This window comes from Peromyscus californicus, unplaced genomic scaffold, assembly GCF_007827085.1.
Source record: "Peromyscus californicus insignis strain IS unplaced genomic scaffold, ASM782708v3 Scaffold_22__1_contigs__length_63687245, whole genome shotgun sequence".
NCBI classification, from domain to species: domain Eukaryota; kingdom Metazoa; phylum Chordata; class Mammalia; order Rodentia; family Cricetidae; genus Peromyscus; species Peromyscus californicus.
The window spans coordinates 16,888,819-16,908,438 of record NW_026294525.1 but is presented as its reverse complement, the minus strand read 5'-3'; the positions used below and the strand labels follow the sequence as shown (position 1 = coordinate 16,908,438).

At 41.1% G+C, this 19,620-nt stretch overlaps 2 protein-coding genes across 3 annotated transcripts in view; both read right to left on the bottom strand.

The window, feature by feature from the left end:
* Window positions 1–5,830, bottom strand: part of Katna1 (katanin catalytic subunit A1) — a 33,737-nt gene extending 27,907 nt beyond the window's left edge. The window contains exon 1 of the mRNA XM_052750987.1: window positions 5,638–5,830. The gene's annotated coding sequence lies outside the window, so the exon portion shown is untranslated. The remainder of the gene's footprint in view (window positions 1–5,637) is intronic.
* Window positions 5,831–13,925: 8,095 nt separating this feature from the next.
* The window catches only part of Lats1 (large tumor suppressor kinase 1), a 35,744-nt gene continuing 30,049 nt past the window's right edge, over window positions 13,926–19,620 (bottom strand). For both annotated transcript variants that reach the window (XM_052750979.1, XM_052750980.1), the window contains exons 6-8: window positions 18,548–18,730; window positions 18,234–18,340; window positions 13,926–16,185 (exon numbers count right to left, since the gene is read on the bottom strand). In XM_052750979.1, coding sequence (XP_052606939.1) covers window positions 15,676–16,185; window positions 18,234–18,340; window positions 18,548–18,730 — 800 coding nt within the window. In that variant the 3' untranslated portion in view covers window positions 13,926–15,675. The remainder of the gene's footprint in view (window positions 16,186–18,233; window positions 18,341–18,547; window positions 18,731–19,620) is intronic.

Below are 19,620 nucleotides of genomic sequence, written 5' to 3'. Positions count from 1 at the left end.
CATGCATAACTAAGAATGTATATGGAATGTACCAATCTAAAGAGGGTAAGGAGAGAAATGTGAATCGAAGAATCAGGTACGGGGGCACACACCTATAATCTAAAGAGGGTAAGGAGAGAAATGTGAATCGAAGAATCAGGTACAGGGGCACACACCTGTAATCTAAAGAGGGTAAGGAGAGAAATGTGAATCGAAGAATCAGGTACGGGGGCACACACCTGTAATCCTAGCACTTGGAAGGTCAAAGCCATTCTCAGTTGTATACTGAGCCTGAAGCCAGCCTAGGCTACATGAGACCTTAAATGTGTGCTTTTAAGTAAGCAAAATGATGCATCCTGGAATTAAACTGTGACTTCCATCCTACTCACCGTCTCTTGCTTATCTACTCAAAGGAAAACCAGCTATTAATTATGGGGCAAGGTCCTCTGTGAAGAGGCTCACACCACAAAGAAATGAGGGAGGTCCCAGAGCAGCAATTAGTGATGAACTGAGGTTCTCACACTAAGAACCCACATGGCCCTGAATCCAGTTAACAACCACATGAATTAGCTTGAATCCTCCTTTGGTTGTCTTGAGATGACTGCAGTCCTGGATGACATCTTCATTACAGCTTGGTGGAAGACTGAATCAGAGGCATCCACAAAGCCACACGTTCCTGACCCAGAGCAACTGTGAGGTAAGTGTGTGTTTTAACACTAAGCTATGCAGTAACTTATGAGTACATAACAATATAGGTTTGAATTGAGGTTAGGCCACCTAATCAGTAACTCAAGACCCAGCATCTAAGGTCCAAAAGAAAAAGAAAAAAATCCCACAACATAAATAACAACTGCTGGAAGTGGTAACCACTGACGTTTCACCTTAAGAAAACTCCATAGCAGAGACTCCACCTTTGTTACCTGCTATACCCTCAGCACCCAGGACATGCTTGGCACACAGATTTCAAAATACCTTTGAATATGATGACTGCTGCTAGTGTTGTCTTAACTACAAAACCCTTTTCCCTTGGTCTAGCTTCTGATCCCCAAGACTCACATTCCTTGACCCTCAGTTCAACCAACCAAGCTGGGACTACTATTTCATTCATTTTTTGAATTTTTATTTTATGTATTTGGGTGTTTTGCCTGGATGTATGTGCACCATGTGCATGCAGTGCCCACAGAGGACAGAGGAAGGCATGACAGTCCCTGACACGGAAGATGCAGAGGCTTGTAAGCAGCCATGTGGGTGTGGGAAATTGAACCTTGGGTCCTCTGGAAGAGTAGCCATCTCTCCAGGCAAATTTGATTCCTGCATGATTATTTCTGCTCTGAAACCATCTTTGCCCTACAGTGATGCCTAGTCTGGGCAGCAGCAGCAGAAGAGAGGAACCTGGCCTGCTCTGGAAGTGTGCAGCTGATCCCCATGGCCCTAGATAAGTCTCTCTGTTTGGGGGAGAGGGAGATCATGGTTCAGGGCTCAGTTACTCTTAGCCTTCTTCACCTGTATACTGTTTTGAATTTCTCTTTCTAGTCAGATAAAATTCCTTTCAAGCCAACTATTTTTCTTTCTTTTCCTAAGGGAGAGGGAGTGGCTGGGTTTCACACTAGCTCAGGTTGGCCTAGAACCCACATTAGTTCTCTTGCTCAGCCTCTCAAATGCTGAGATTACAGGTGTGAATTACCATGCCCAGCTTGATATTTTCTAACAGACAATAGAAAGTAAACCCAAGGCCACATTAACATATAATATGCAAAGTCCTTGGCTATCAAAGAAAACAATGTTTACACACATACTGCCAAAGCACCTTTATTTCACTAAATGTCAGACAAAAATCATCATTTTCTATTACTGCAGCAATGTCTAAGCCAGACTAGTTTTTGGTAATTTTTATATGCATTGGTGTTTTGCCTACATGTATGTCTGTGTGAGGATGTCAGATCCCCCTGGAATTGGAGTTAGAGACAGTTGTGAGCTGCCATGTGGGTTAGGAATTGAACTAACCCAGGTCCTCTGGAAGAGCAGTCAGTGCTCTTAACCACTGAGTCATCTCTCCAGCTCCCTAAGCCAGAATATTAACACTTGTATTTATGAAATTCTTCAATTTCCCTTATCATTGTTGAGATTCCACTGTAGGAGAAAAGAAACTGGGTTTATCTAGCAATAGTACCTGGCAGTATTTGAGGAGAAGAGTCTATGTAGAGGGAAAAAAGCTAATACACAACATTTTAATTAAATAGTTACTATTAATTGTAAATACTACCTACTGGTTCAAAAAAAAAAAGTTGCCTCAAGATTCACAATCTTAGTTGTTAGACAATCTGCTGTTTCCTCTCCCCTAAGCCCTTCCTTTAATTACCCAACATGCTCTGTTTTGTTTATAAGACTTGAGTATAACTGAGCCAATGACTAAATTCACTTATTCCAACTGAACAAGTTAAAACAGGAAATTTTAATTGAAGCATAAATTTAATTACATAAAAAAACTTAGTGCTGTTTTTAGGAAACTTAATATCTGACCGAGAACAGTTCCTCCACAGAGAGATAAAGTACTGTCTCATCCTCCCCCCCAACCCCCACACCCCCTACTTGTATGATTAGGAAAAAAAAAAAAAAAGGAAAGAAAGAAAGGAAAAAACAGCAACTAAAGAACTCCAGAAGATGCAACAAATCCAAACACTGAGCACTAAGATCTAGTCAACCAGCATGCAGCCATTTAATTTTTAGAGGTATGTTAGCCTGGGCTCTTCTGAGAACTGCCATTTTTACTGTAATGAACAAAGGTCAGTCATTCTAGAAACATTTAAGGAGCACCAGGTTGTAAGGAATCTCTTTGAAGATAAAGACAGAAGTAGACTGAATATCTGCAGTAGTGAATATAGAGGTCATCTATGGCTACAGAGCCAGCCTGGACTATATGACAGCCTGTTTCAAATATACACACAAAAATAAACAAATACTAACAAATACTAGCAATAAATTCTTTTTCAAAAATAAACAAAAACTAGAATAAAAAACTGAGTGCCACACACGTGTGGAGGTCAGAGGACAACCTTGTGGAGTGGATTCTCTTTTCACCCTTAGCTGGGTTCCAGGATTTGAACCCAGGTTGTCAGATTTGCCTGGCAAAGCATCCTCAAAGGCACTAGAGACAAACAAGCAATTTCAGGAAGTTTACCTCTGCATCCTGAGGCGTTAGTTATTGGCAGTGGATGGCTGCCAAAGAACTGTCATTAATAAAAACAACTGAGGATCTGAAGTTGGGGAGATGGGGGCACCAGGGGAAGCTGAGTTAGTGCTGGATGGGTATGACCAAAATACACTGTATAAATATATCGAATTTTTAAAGAATAAAAAAAATTTAAAAGAAAAAAGTGACCGAGTAACTGCCTGTAACTCCAGCTCCGTGGGATCTGATACCTTCTTCCTGACTCCTCAGGCACCTGTACTCATATGAGCCCATTCCCCAAGACACACACACATTTACACATAATTAAAAATAAAATCTTTTAAAAAGAAACAAATTAAAAATCAAAAACCTTATCCAGCATCCCTCTGAAGGCATTTGAATAAACCATGTAACTTTGTGTGTGTGTGTGTGTGTGTGTGTGTAACATGACTCGTGTGGAACTCAGAGGACAACCTTGGAGGCAATTCTCTCCTTCCACCCTTAGCTGGTTCCAGGCTTTGAACTCAGGTTGTAAGGCTTGCCTGACAAAGTACTTTCAAAGGTGCTACAGGCAGACAAGCAATTCCAGGAAGTTTCCGTCTGGAACATGAAAATAACTACATGATAATTTACATAGTCACTAATGACCATGAATAAGCACCAACACTGACAGACCCCGAAGAACAATTAAAGCATGGCATAGTTTTTTTAGCCTTTATAATCATCATATGATAACTACTCAAACATAATAAAGTTATCATTACTAAAATAAAAGACAAGCCTCTTCAGAAAAGAAAAATCCACTTTACAGGTATTGATACTTTCAGTTCATCATGAACAAAGTATAATAATTAGTAAGTGTAACAACTAAAATGTAACTTAAAAGCAACACTCAAGCCCTATCAAGAAACACCACAAACAAAATCCCTTCATCATATCATCTACATGGATCATACTGATTTGACATGCTAGCTTTTTTTCAGTCAAGTATAAAAACAAAACAAAAAAATATGCTGTATCAAACAGAAATACAATACAGTAAATTCAGCAAGATTCCCTAATCCTTCCTTAATATTTATCAGAATTTTGGTACCAGTTTCAAATTCAAATATAGAATACTTTGAGGATTTACACACACACACACACACACACACACACACACACACACACACACGTCTAACAGCTTTCTTGGATAATAAATGCCACAAAGGGTCACATAGCTTTTTGTGGTCTTTGAAGATTAAAAGTTGATCAACACTGACTTTTTTTTTTTAAGTATGATACAGATCACAAGTTGCCAGTGTCGGTAGGAGGCAGTTTCGCTCCTATTTCTTGGTATGAAAACTTACTAATTACTAAACCATCTGTTTCAGAAAAGACAACAGGATATTGAGACATTTAGGCCTCTAGTAACATGACAAGAATATTTCTTGACACCTGCTAGGTGCACACATTCTGAAATATCAATGTTTCCAGCAGGAACTAAATGGAAGGCACAAATGGGTACTTTCAAGAGGAAAGGGCATCACTGTTCTGTTGGGAGTTAATATAAAAGTACTAATGATTACTAAATAAAGGCTTGAATTGGGCGTGGTGAAGCTGACTGTAATCCCAGTACAAGGCAGAGGCATGGAGTATCAGTTTTGGCTACAAGAGACACTGTCTCAAAATAAACAAGGACTGGCAACAAGTCTATGTTTGTATGTAATTTTGCAGCCACATACTTAATGGAACAAATGTTTCGAGGGATACATTTTCTCTATAGCGCCAAACCCAAAAGGCCACAACCTCGTGAGAAGGGGATCTAAAATAAGAAATAACCAACTTCAAGCCTGGTGTGGTGGCGCACATTTTTAATCCCAGCACTAGGAGGCAGAAGGAGGTGGATGTATGAGTTCAAGCCAGTCTGGTCTACAGAGTTCTAGGACTGCCAGGGCTACAGAGAGAAACTGTCTCCAAATAAAAAATAAGTAAAAGAAAGATCTTTGTTTAGGTATCACACCTAAACAAAAAACAAATAACAACAACAACAACAACAAAACCGGTGAGTTAGCCCAGCTGGAAAAGGTTTGCCCAGCATGCCTGGCGACCGGAGTTCAACTCTGGGACCCCTGTAGGGGTGGATGGAAGGAACCGACTCCTCTCAGGCTGTCCTCGGACCTCCACTCGCGAGCCCACATCTACATCATACATACAGACTAGCAATACATTTTAAAACTAAAAATAAAGACAAACACAAAGGAGAAACTGAACAGAAATAAACAAACCACCAAAGATCAGTACAACACCCAACGTAACAAATGGTACGAAAAGAAGGTGAATCCCAACGTTCAAGCTCTGGAGATTTTACAGGGCGGAGGTTTCGGCGTGGGGGCGAGAAAGCTTCAAACGCGCTCCCCGGATCGGGTGGCGTCTGTACGGACAAGGGCCCGAGGTGGCATCACAAGGCTCCTGGGGCGGACCGGGCGCACTGCGGCCCGAGCACTCACCCGGGGCGGCCGAAGCTCCGGGACACGCTGCCCGCCGCGTGGCGGGGGACGAGGCCCGAGCCGCCGCGTCGCGCTCGCTCCTCGGTGCCGAGGCCCGCGGGCACCGCAGCTCCTGCTCGCGGCCAATTTGAAGTCAAGAGGCGGAAGGTCGGTCCACTTTCAGCGCCTGACCGCCTCTGTCAGTCCCGCACCCGCGGGGCCACGCCCCGGAAGTGAGGGCTCCACGGGCGTGCGCGCGCAGGCGGAACCTGAGAGGGGCGTGGCCGAGCACTGGGTGCGTCTGCGCAGTCTGCAGCAGCGCCGCCGCTAGGGAGGAGGAGTGGGCGTGGCGAAGGGCTTGGTGGGACCCCGCCTACTACAGAGCCTACCTTGTGGACCTTAGTATTTCTTCCCAGGGTTCGTTCACACGGTCTCCGCGTCGACTTTCACCAAGCTGCTCAGAGGTTAGGCAGTCAGGGGCTCTCTTACAGGTGAGTGTCAGTGGTCAAGCCATTCGCTTATGACAAGTCTTACTTTAGAACCCGGTACTTAGAATATGTAGGCTGGGACCCATGTCACCGTGGAACACGAATGTTCTCAAGACATGCTATGGGTGGAATTTTATTTCCTTGATTTTTTTTTTTTTTAGGGGGCTACCGTTTTAATATAATCATACAAATAAAGTTATGTTTCACGATTTGCAGATACATACATACTGGACAGTACTATGGGCAGAAAAAAACATGGACATATTTCCCTTTAGGGGTACATATAATTCACTTTCTAACATTAAAACATCCCAGCCAAGGGCCAGGAGTCGTGGTACATGACTTTCTTTCTTTCTTTCTTTCTTTTTTTTTTTTTTTTTTTTTTTGGTTTTTCGAGACAGGGTTTCTCTGTATAGCTTTGGTGCCTGTCCTTGATCTCGCTCTGTAGACCAGGCTGGCCTCGAACTCACAGAGATCCGCCTGGCTCTGCCTCCCGAGTGCTGGGACTAAAGGTGTGTGCCACCACTGCCCGGCTGTGTGTACATTTTTATACATAAAATGGGTGTTGTGATTTGCATTTATGTAAATTATACCTCAATGTTTTTTGTTGTTGTTTTGAGACAGGTCCCACTCTGTAGCCTAATCTAGCCTGAAACTTATTATGTAGCCCAAGTTGATCTCAGACTCATAGTTTCTCTGCTATCAGAGGCTCGATTAGAGGCGTGAACTTCCATGCCTGGCTTCAATGAAGATGTTTTGAATAGACAAACCACCAAAAATGGCTTGCAGTGATTACTTCTATTTATTTACTTGTACAAGTAAAAAAAAAAGAGTTATAGTTACTCTTAAATCACAGAGATTTCAAACTACTACTTCTCCTCCTCCTTCTCCTCCTCCTCCCTCTCCCTCCTCCTCCTCCTCCTTCTCCCTCTCCCTCCTCCTCCTCCCTCCTCTTCCTCCTCCCTCCTCCGTCCTCCTCCCTCCTCCTCCTCTCCCCTCCTCCTCCTCCTTCTCTTCCTCCCCCCTCCTCCTCCTCCCTCTCCCTCCTCCTGCTTCGGTAGGATCTCACTATTCAGCCCACGGTAACCTCAAACTCGATGGTAATCCTCTTTGCCTCAGCTTCCCTAGTGCTATCACACAATTTTCTTCTTACCTACTTTGTCCTTTGACCTTTGCAGTGCTGAGCCCAGCTCTGTACTGAGCTACATCCCTAGCTCTTCTTAGCTTCATCCAGATCACAGCTGGATGGATGCAATCACTGGATCCATGGAAGTAAAAAACAAAAAGTAAAGGGGATGTGTGTGTATCTTGTCTAGTTTTATGTCATCTTGACACAAGCTAGAGTCGTCTAAAAGGAGGGAACCTCAACTGAGAAAATGTGTCCATAGATCCATTTTCTTAATTAGTGATTGATGGGGAGGGCCCAGTCCATTGTGGTTGATGCTATCCCTGGGCTGGTGGTCCAGGGGTCTATAAGAAAGCAGGCTGAGAAAGCCATGGGGAACAAGCCAGTAAGCAGCACCCCTCCTTGTCCTGTGCATCAGCTCCTGTCTCCAGGTTCCTGCCCTGTTTGAGTTTCTGTCCTGACTTCCTTCAGTGATGGACTACAATGTGGAAGAGTAAACCAAATAAACCCTTTCCTCCCCAACTTGCTTTTGGTCATGGTGTTTCTTGACAGCAACAGTAACCCTAACTAGGACATGGGGTAGGGACATGGTGATGCAAAGGCTTTAATTCCAGCACTCTCAGGAGGCAGAGACAGAAGGATCCCTGTGAGTTGGAGGCCTGCCTGGTCTACATAGCAAGTTCCAGGACATCCAGGGTTATATAGAGATATGCTGTCTCAAAAAGTAGGAGGGAAAAAAAAAAGAAGGAAAAAAAAAAGAATTGCATAGCTTTTACCTAGATAGGATGTATGTCAGTTCTCTATGGTGATATATTGTGTACCCTAGTAAAACTGCCTGAAGATCAGAGGACAGAACAAGCCATTAGATTAAACATAGAAGCCAGGCAGTGGTGGAACACACCTTTAATCCCAGCACTGATGAGGATCTCTGTGAGTTCAAAGCCACCCTGGACTACATGAGATTGACTCAATCTAGGAGAGAAACAGAGACAGTCAGTGTTAGCACACATTTTTTTGTTTGTTTGTTTGTTTTTGTTTTTTCAAGACAGGGTTTCTCTGTGTAGTTTTGGTGCCTGTCCTGGATCTCATTCTGTAGACCAGGCTGGCCTCAAACTCACAGAGATCCCTGTGGCTCTGCCTCCCAAGTGCTGGGATTATAAATTTGGTAAATTTATGACTAAATTTCTTTTAAAATTAAAAAAGAAATAAACAGCCCTTGCTGATTTGGAACTCACTTTTTAGACCAGGCTAGCCTCAAACTCAGAGAGATCCTCCCGCCTCTGCCTCCTAAGTGCTGGTTTATTTCTTCACTTTGATGCACTATTATTCTACAGAGCAGAGAGGTGCATCAGCAAAGTTTAATAACTACTTAGATTTTGCTTTACTTTTTCTTTGCATTATAATTGTACAAGAAAGAACAAATGAATAAAATTCTTGTACTGCATAGTTATAAGCATGTTTTGGTTTTTTTTTTTTTTTTTTGGTTTTTTGAGACAGGGTTTCTCTGTGTAGCTTTGCGCCTTTTCCTGGATCTCGCTCTGTAGACCAGGCTGGCCTCATACTCACAAAGATCCACCTGCCTCTGCCTCCCGAGTGCTGGGATTAAAGGCGTGCGCCACCACCGCCTGGCTATAAGCATGGTTTTATTGCCTACCAACTCTAGATGTCAGTCAAGCTCACTGATTGTTTCTCCTCAGGAAGTCGTGTTTTATATTCCTGTATTTGTCAAGTAAGTTTAGGTTATACCATAGGAGTTGGAAATGTTATGTTGCAGAGATGTTATTTTTCTTTGATAAAGCAAGAAATTGACTTGGCCTGGCCCTTTCTGTCCTGGGCAGCACCTCAACTGCCAGTTCATCCCTTTTGTTCTTAAATGGGATAGTTGGGTTCTCCCTGTACATGTATGTGCTTCAAGAATCAGCCAGAAGTCAGGCATGGTGGTGCATGCTTGTACTCCTAGCACTTCTGCAACTGAGGCAGGAGAACTGAGTTTAGGCAAACATAGGCCAAATAGAATGACTGTCTTAAAAAAAAAAAAACTTTTACAGGTGAAGATGTCATCCGAATGGCCACTCATCGTGTGCCATTCATTTCCTCTAAGTGGCAGCTGGCCTGCAGAATCTGCTGGTCTTGGTTCTGACCCAGCATCTTCAGGTAGGTTTTCCCCCATGGAGTTTATAACTATCATGCATAACAGATGGATCTATTAGGAGCTGATGTGGTGATAACCAGAGACAAAGATCTGGAGTAATCTCTTACGCAGGCCATGTGGGTTATAAACTTGAAGGGCTAGAGTGAAGTCAGACTCGCTTGAGGTGGTTGTTAGTGACTCAGGAGCTGGCTGTGAGCTGGTGGAACGTGCCTAATCTCAGCATTCAGGAGGCTGAGGCAGCAGTATTACAAGTTTTCAACCAGCCTGCACCACTTCATAAGCTGCTATCTTTCAAAAAGAAAAACAAAATAAAGGCTGATAAGGGCTGTGGTGGTTTAACTGAGAATGGCCCCCATAGTCTCATACATTTGAATGTTTGCTTCCAGTTGGTGGATTGTTTGGGAAGGACTAGAAGGTGTGGCTATGTTGGAGGAGGTATGTCACAGGAGGTGGACTTTGGGGTTTCAAAAGCCCATGCCAGGCTCAGTCTCTCCTTTGCCTCCTGCCTGTGGATCAGGATGTAAGCTCTTAGCTACTGACCCAGCACCATGCCTACTTGCCTGCCACCTTCCTTCCATGATAGACATGGACTAACCCTCTGAAACTGTAAGCAAGACCCAATTAAATGCTTTTTTTCTAATAGTTGTCTTGTCATGGTGTCCCTTCACAGCAATAGAACAGTAAGACAAGGGCCTCAGTCATCTTAGTAACAATGAGGATGAAGATAATGAATTAGAGAAAATGAGATAAAAATAATTTATGATGAAATGCATGGGAGGGAGCCAGAGTACAAAATGTTCTTCTTAAATTGCTCTGCAAACTAGAGTATACACATTACGTGCTTTATTAGCTACAGTGTGGCTGGAATGGAATATGTATGTTATCTCTCATATAAAAGTTGATCAGCTCCCAGTAGACAACACTATTTCACACTATTTCTTAGGCTTTTGTTCATTTCATTCTACTCCTTGGTGATTTCATGGTTTTTATGGTTAAAGTAAACTCACCATTTTGTCCATGCTTCACCCTGTGGGAAGAGGGGAACAGCACGTAGAGAGTAGTGAATTTCAAACTTAGTGTGTAAAATCTGCTCACATAATGGTGGCCACATGTCACAAATATGTAAAAACAGAGCTTGTAGTGTGATAGCAGAGGCTATCTGTAAAAGCCAAATACTGGGAACAAGAAGAGCCTCTGTCATTATTGGCCTAAGATTGAGTCACTCATGAGTGTATTAGAATCCAGCTCAGACCTCCTCTCAGAGATACTGGCAGGCACCCTCCTGACACTCAATAAGCCCAGGGCTAGCAGACTTGCTGCACCAAGTACTACATTCAAGTACTGTTACATCAGTACCCACAGCTTCTTCCCTGACTACCTGAGAATCAGAGCCTGGCTTCAGGCTCTTGTTGTGAACTTCTCTGACCCTCAAAACATACAGGAGGCTCCATTTTCTTTGGAGACATCATGCTGTCTGTGGTATGGAGGCCTAAACTCTTCCTGGACTTCCATGCCATGCTTCTCCCCATCTGTCCATGGCCTAACTCCAATAAACTCCTTTATCCCCAGGAGTCTATCTCAGTGTTCTCTTGAACCCCCAGCTTCATTCAAAACCTAGCACAGAGGATCTTCTTATTCCTGTTGAGCAAACCAAACCCTCCCCAGTAGAAACATTCTAGAGTTACACCCAGATTGTGAATCCACGAAGATGTTGAGGATATCTGGGTATCAGAAAGAATGACGAAACACTGGATACTGGGGGCATGCCTCAAATAACCTGGCAACTTCTCTCACCCTTTCAGATATTGACAGATAGGAGAAAGAGAGTGTCACCAAAGGAAAGTATCTTCACAATGTGAAGTATGATGGGCCCACAAAGTACTAACACCAATCAGGAATATTGCATTTGGGCCAATCAGATGAATTTGGCCTCATGCATATCAAATACTAATTCATGAAGGGGTATAAACTAGTGGACAAAAGAAAACATCAATAATGGTAACAACTGAAATGTATCATGTTCAGCTGATTTGAGAGAACATCTAAGAATCTGATTAGTATTTCCTGTGATAAAGAATTATACTTTCACATTTAAAAATCTTAAAATGTATTTAAATGATACTAAAGGTAGAGTTTAATTAGGAAAAAGTTTTAGGATCTGGGTGAGGTGGCAAAAGTCTGTAATACTAGCACTCAGTAGGTGGAAACACGAAGATCAGAAGTTCAAAGCCATTCTGAGGTATATAAGTTCCAGACCAGCCTGAGTTGCATGAGAATTTGTCTCAAAACACCAAAAAGAACGGAAAAAAAAATTTAAATGGAATTACCAGGCTGGAAACTGGGTCAGAGGTTAAAAGCATTTGCTGCTGTTTCAGAGGACTGGAGTTGAGTTCCCAGCACCTGTAATCAGGCGGCTCAAAAACCACTTGTAACTCCAGCTCCAGGGGACCCAACACCCTTTTCTGGCCTCTCAGGGCACCCCTGAACATTGGAGGGTTAGAGGAAGGAAAAGGAGAAATGATAGATTGCAATTTCAAAAAATTTAAAATTATATAAACATAAAAAAGCTCTAAAAAAATTTAAAACATTAAAGATCGGGATGGTGAAACAGCTCAGCAGGAAGGGCCCTTGCCCCCAAGCCTGACAACCAATTCAGTCCTCAGGAAGCACATGGCTGGAGGAGGGAGCTGAGCTCAGCAAGTCCTCTGACCGCCACGTGAGTGCTGTGGCCTGCGCATACACACAACACACAAATGTTAAAGAAGAGAAAGGAAAGGAAAAGAGAAGGGAAAGGAAGCAGGGCTGGCAAGATTGCTTAGCGGGTAGTGGGTAAAGGCGCTCACCACCACGCCTGAAGACTGCTTAGCGGGTAGTGGGTAAAGGCGCTCACCACCACGCCTGAAGACACAGGTTAGATCTCAGCACCTACATGTCAAGAGAACTGACTCCTGAAACTTCTTGTCTTCTGCCCTCCATGTGTGCATCCACGCCCCCAACACACAATAAAATATAAGAGAAAATGAACATGATTTAGCTTCCACACATAATTGAAAGACTTGAATTTTGCTTTTTTTTTTTTATTATCCCAGCAAATGTTACACTAGTGGAAATGATTGGGAAAATACAAATAGATTCATTCAGACTGATTATTTGTTCTATTACATTCAGAAATATGCAAAACCGTTGTTATATTGCAAAGCTGTAATTCTTTTTTCTAGCAAAGAATTATTTATAAAATGGTAGTGTTGCCATTGATTCCACTTTAATACAAAATACTTATATACATAATACAATATAAAAGTAAACTGGGAAGTGCCCTCCACAAAGGAATATACTAAGGCACTTTATAAATATATCAATGTTGACCCAAATTACGTTTTATTTTAGATTAAAAAACAGACTGTTTCACTTTAAATATCAAAGGGATATTTTGTCTATTAAAGAAAAATTTCTAAAGTACCTTGGGTGACAGCAGCAGCATATCTAAAACTCCTCCCACTGTGTTTCTAATTTCTAACATATTATTAAGTCAGAATAAAACATTTCCACTCACAGTTTTGCACTTCTCAACAGCAGAAGGAAATAACTTTTTTAAAAAGTCAATCTCAAAGTGACTTCTTAGTCATACATTCTATAGTTTCTATTACAAATAGGAAGGTAGGTCAGATACAGCAACAGGGCCTGCCTCAGGACGTCACTGAATACACAACAGTATGTACAATACATAATTATAGAACGCATTTTATAAATACTATTGATCCACATTAAAGGGGCAAGTACAGAGACAGCCAGTTTTCTGGGACAGCATGGAGAACAGCGTCTTCACCTCACTGCAGTTGAGAGTGTCCAGGTTTTATACTGTTCTCATTGCTGCTCAGAAAGCACCAGCTTCTAGACTGGAAAAACTGGATGTAGTCAGGGAATAAAATAGCCAATATGAGTATCCAAAATATTAAAACTGTGGATAAAATACTAAAATCACAGATACCAATGCTTGTATACTACCTCCAGCAAACATTAGACGCTTATACTGTCAGAGACGTTCAGAAGGACACAGGATTTGTGGTCTTTATATTCTGAGGAAACATGGTCATGGAAGGGGAAAGACAGCACCTTTGTTTTCCTGCAGTATGAACATGATGAAGTTGATTTTCTACTGTATTGCACCATAATCCATAAGTAAAACCACTAAATGAAAATGTAAATCTGAGTGAGAAAGCCCAAAGAACAAAAGGGCTGTCTTACAAATGTGGGAACCAAGAAAAAATTCTTGAATAAGTATGTTTTGCATAGGAGTTTACAGATTATTCCAATGCCCATGATTTAAAGACTGTTTCATGATAGCACATTCTCTTACAACACCACCAGACATTTCAGTGCCCTCAAAAACAGTGTTTAGAACATGTCAGTGCTGTGCCAGCATTCACAGGGTCATCACATCGTGCTCTAGAAACCTTTCCAATGACAGATCATCATTGTTTTTACAAAATGTGCTCATCTGAGGACTGTGCAATAAATTAAGAGTTTTCAGTTTAATGTAGCAATTTACTTACAGGATGTAGGTCTTTAATCTGTTGTCTAAGGATTTTTTTTTTTTTTTAATCATATCCAGGGACCCCTGGAAGTGCATGCAACACTTTCTGTGTACGTGTTGATATGCACTTTTTCACTAGGGCTAGAGTTCACAAAGCCTCCATTTCAAAAGAACCAGGGACCCCAAAGGCTCACACTTACACTGCAACAGGTTCTAAACTGGACATGAAAGTGTAAGCTAATAACCTAATAATTTTTTCTTTCCTCAATTCAACCAAATAACTTTGACTTTAATTTTATTATACACATGGTTTCAAACAAATTATCTTTTACAAGAAAGCTAGATAGGTAAATATCATTCCTATCCACATTGAGTCTGATAAAGCAATTCATGTCAGTAAACTTAAAGAAAAGGAAATAATATACAAACTTTACTAGGGTCAGAATACAGCCCAATTCTTTCTAAAAGATGTTACTATGCATTTTGTTATGAAGCCACAATTCTTCCTTAGAACCTAAACATTATATAAATAGGCACATTAATCTTAAATAAATTAGGAAGTCTTCAATTTCTAAACCACTATGTATCTTCTTCTAATTAGGAATGGTCATCCCAATTAGGAGTTAATAATTCTTTTTTAACCAATTAATCTACTCTTAGGTATAATAGTGCCAATAGAAACATTTTCCTGTGCCAGTGACTTGCATTGTAGCACTGTTCTGAAAGAGGAAATCTACAGCATTGACGACACATCAAGATTAGTCGCTGTACAGCAAAGGTATGTCTGGGGGACAGCAGTGCTGGGGATTGAACCCAGGGCTTTGTGTATGTTAGGCAAGTGCTCTACCACTAAGTTATATCCCCAGCCCCTGTGAAAGTACTTTCTTAGTGAGTCCATACAAATAAACTCTAATCAACGTTTTACAAACTGAAACTAATTTCTTTGATTAGGAGATGGAAATTTTTCTTCTAATTTTAAGATAAAAATATTACAGATCTTAGTTTTCAGTATCTGAAAATTTGATTTATGGCAACTTTGTTCCCTTTTAAAACTGGAAGCAGCATTAATACCAATATGGAAACAAAACTAGTAGTGCCCTGACTTCTTTTAAAGTCCGTAACTGAGAGGAAATGCTAGGTTAAAGACTTTCGTGGAGGGAAGGGGTAAACTGCATTATTTCTAGTGAACTCATTTTTTTCTGCTCTGTATTTGTGATTCCAGGATATGACTTCCAGATTAGCATTAGCCTAGGTACACCTTCTGAAATGATAGCTTAATTTATTTAGCTTATTGTGAACTAAAACCAAAGTTACAGGGGAAATATGGATATGTTTCATATTTGGTTAAAGCAAGATAAAACTGTCTTTCAAAAACTCTTGAATTTTAAATTATTTAGCATATATACAAATAGATACCAGGCTTCTCTTTTTAGACAGAGCAGTATTTTTTAAGTACTTTAAGTACCAAGAACTGACTATAATACTCAGCTCATAATTTACTTTCCTTATAACAAAGTACCAAGAACTGACTATAATACTCAGCTCATAATTTACTTTCCTTATAACAATTTACTCTAAATTATTGAATTAAAAGGGTGGAATAAATTAACATTTTAAAACAATTTCCCATAATTTAGGAAAATAAAATATTGTACACAGAGCACACAAACTCTGTCACATTTGCATAATCTTCTCAAAACCTAAAAAACCCCTGCATTTCAGGTCTTTCTGCAAATTCTTACAATTATCTCCTAGTCTATTAAACATATACTAGATCATGGTTTTTTACATCTGAGCCTGCGTGTTGATCATCTTCATCAGACTGTTGCTCAGAGCCTTGTGAATTAATGTATTCATATTCAATAGGCTTTGGATAATTGTATGGGTAGCCATTGTCATCAAAAAACCTCCGAAAGGTAAACTCATAGAAAGCATGTTCGGGGTGCTTTCCGTTTTTATACCAGCCATTCAGAGTGTCATTGATATTTTCTTCCTCATTATCATCACTCCACAACTTATCAGGATCAACAGGGTCAAAATTGGACGTATCTGTTGGGTGTGTGATTTTGGGGATATAGGAAGCAGACTGCTGTCTCAGATCACTGGAGAAATCAATGGTTTTAAAGAATGGGTGAGCCTTTATTTCGTCAGCACCATTCTTGCCTAGGCGATCTTCTGGTCCTCGGCAGAGTTTGATGATGAGGTCAGAGGCTTCAGGACTCAGCTTAGCTTGAGGGGGAATGTGAAGAGAAGTTTGCCAGTTGATAACCTTTAGAGAAGAGTTTTTAAAAGTTAGGAAGGGAGAGATGAAAATCAACAATTGTCCCAAGTTTTATATCAAATATCTTACTGGACTACTTGTTTTTCTAAATAATTTTCATGATATTTTACCTTTTATAATAAATCACTGCTAGAAAATACACTTTCTCCTATCCTCACCTGTTGAGAAGACTCACAGTAAGGTTGTTTGTTTTGTTTTGTTTGAGTATTATTGTCTTTGTTTTTCGAGACAGGGTTTCTGTATGTAGCACTGGCTGTCCTAGAACTCACTCTGTAGACCAGGCCGACCTTGAAATCACACAGATCCGCCTGCCTCTGACTCCCAGTGCTGGGATTAAAGAAGGGTGCCACTAACACCTGGCTGTTTGTTTTATCTTTGATAAAAGGTCTCTCTAAGTAGCCTTGGCTATCCTGAAACTTGCTATGTATGATACTCTGAATGAAAACGGTCCCATAGACTCATAGGGACTGGCACTATTGGGAGGTGTGGCCTTGTTGGAGTAGGTGTGGTATTGTTGAAGAAAGTATGTCACTGGGAGTGGGCTTTGAGGTCTCAGAAGCTCAAGTCAAGCCTAGTGTCTCAGTCTCTTCCTGCTGCCTTTGGATCAAGATGTAGAACTCTCAGCCTCTCTCCAGCACCATGTCTGCGTGCATTCTGCCATGTTTCCCACCATGAAGATAATGGACTAAACCTCTAAACTGTAAGCCAGCCCCCAATTAAACATCTTCCTTTTTACAAGAGTTGCTTTGGTGATGGTGTCTCTTCACAGCAACAGAAACCCTAACTAAGGCACTATATAAACCAAGCTGACCTGGAACTCACAGAGATCTACCTCTGCTTCCCAAGTGTTGAGATTAAAGGTGTGTACCACCATGCTAAGTTTAAATAGGTTGACCATTCCTAATTCAAAAAATTCAAAATCTCAAATACTTTAAAACACAACATTTTGAGGGCTGGAGAGATGGTTCAGTGGTTAAGAGTACTGGCTGTTCTTCCAGAAGACTGGAGTCCAATTCCCAGCAACCACATGGCAGCTACAACTGTAACTACAAGAATCTAACACCTTTATATCAATGCACATAAGATAAAGTTAAATAAATTATTATTATTATTATTTTTTTTTTTTTGGTTTTTTCGAGACAGGGTTTCTCTGTGTGGTTTTGCGCCTTTCCTGGAACTCACTTGGTAGCCCAGGCTGGCCTCGAACTCACAGAGATCCGCCTGGCTCTGCCTCCCGAGTGCTGGGATTAAAGGCGTGCGCTACCACTGCCCAGCGTTAAATAAATTATTTAATAAAATAAATTAAAATAAAAACACAAAAACTCTTAGTGTTGATATGATGTTATAAGTAGAAAGCTCTACCCCGACCTGTGTTGATTGCACTCAAAAGGCATTCACAAGGAGCTGGGGATCCAACTCAGTGGAAGAGCACTAGTCTAGCCTATCAGAGGTCCTGGGCTTAAATCCTACCACTCCAAAAACAAACAAACAAAAACAAAAAAACCCAAAACAGACCAGGTGGTAGTGGCGCACACCTTTAATTCCAGCATTCGGGAGGCAGAGCCAGGTGGATCTCTGTGAGTTCGAGGCCAGCTTGGTCTACAGAGTGAGTTCCAAGACAATCTCCAAAGCTACACAGGGAAACCCTGTCTTGGAAAACAAAAACAAAAACAAACAAACAACAACAACAACAAAAAACCAGAACCATAAAGAAATAAAGGTACACTAAACTATTATATAAAATTACCTTCAGGCTGTTTGACATATAAATGAATTTCATGTTTAAACCTGTGATCTATTCCTATGAAATCTCAGTGTGTATATGCAGAGGCAGATATCTGAGGCCAGTTGGTCTACATGGCAAATTCTAGGCCAACTCAGGGCTACATATCAAGACCCTGTCTCAAACAAAATCTGACAGAATGTGAAATATTTCTTCCTCAAGTGTTTTGGACAAGATATATGAGTACTACAGCACATATAAAGATCTATGGTGTAAGAGCTGATGATTTTTTTGTGTAGGTCCTATAGCTTACCTTCATTTGTGTTTCTAATGGTGTTTGTGCCAAGAAAGGAGGTTGTCCCACCAACATTTCAAAAAGAATAACACCAACACTCCACCAATCACACAACTGTGTATATCCTAAGGGTACCAAAATTATATAGTTATTCACAAGAACACTTTTAAAAATGCTCAGAATACAAACAACATTAGCATTAAGTCAACAATTTATAGTATAAAATCAACCCTTTTATCTTAAACCTGAAAAGAAAGAAAGTATATGCTAGCGTAAATTTGGCTGATCTCAATGACTACTGAAATTATTTAGGAGACAAATAAATGCTTTACCTGTTCGTAGTAGTACTTCAGGTGCAATATAATTGGGAGTCCCAACCAAAGAATGTGCGAGACATCGCTGGTGCTGGCGTGCAGCTCTCCGTTCTAGTGGCTTTAGTCTGTCTCCACACCGACAGTTGGAGGGATCTCCCCATTCATTACTGAAATCCATGCTATCTTGCCGTGGATGATCCCCTGTACAATAAAAAGGAAAAAATTAAATGAAAGCAGCAAGGACAAAAGTAAACCTCAATCTGTTTAACCTCTGATATCATGATTAAGAGCTAATAATACTTTCCCTGGCCGGGTGGTGGTTGGTGCACACCTTTAGTTCCAGCACTCAGGAGGCAGAGCCAGGTGGATCTCTGTGAGTTCGAGACCAGCCTGGTCTACAGAGCGAGCTCCAGGACAGGCTCCAAAACTACACAGAGAAACCCTGTCTCGGAAGAAAAAAAAAAAAAAAAGAGAGAACACTTTCCCTGTAATAAATTAATGCACAAAAGATGCCAAGTCAATGGCAGCATTACTATTACTGACGAGGGCCTGTTTGCTGAGATATCCACAGGAGAAGATGTAAACTAAGAAACATTGAAGACTCAATAATTTACTCAACATTAAATGATAACAGTGTAAGTCATGAGTAGGTAGGAGACAGTATCACCTCATTCAAACTATTCTGTTATTTTTCTGAGGGTATTTTTAAATGCATCTGATCAATTTCATTCATTCAACAAAAGACAATAAATAAGATTCTTCACTCAGCTCCCACTCTGGCAGGGGAGAAGCACAACCGACATACACACATATACGAAACACAGTGATAATAAGGGTTGAGGTGCATCTCAGCTGTCAGGGTGCTTGCCGAGCCCTGGGCTCCATGGCCAGAACGGCAATGACTTGGATTGGTAGGATAGACCTGTAATCCCACCACAGCTTTGCTGGCCCCTTTTAATTATTCTTCTTTTTAAAATGTGTTCATTATGTGTACTCAGGTGGGCATGCGCACACGGCAAGTACAGAACCCGGCCCTGTCAGGTCTGCTCGGAGCTGGAGATGATACAGGCAGCTGTGATCCAGCTCGCATG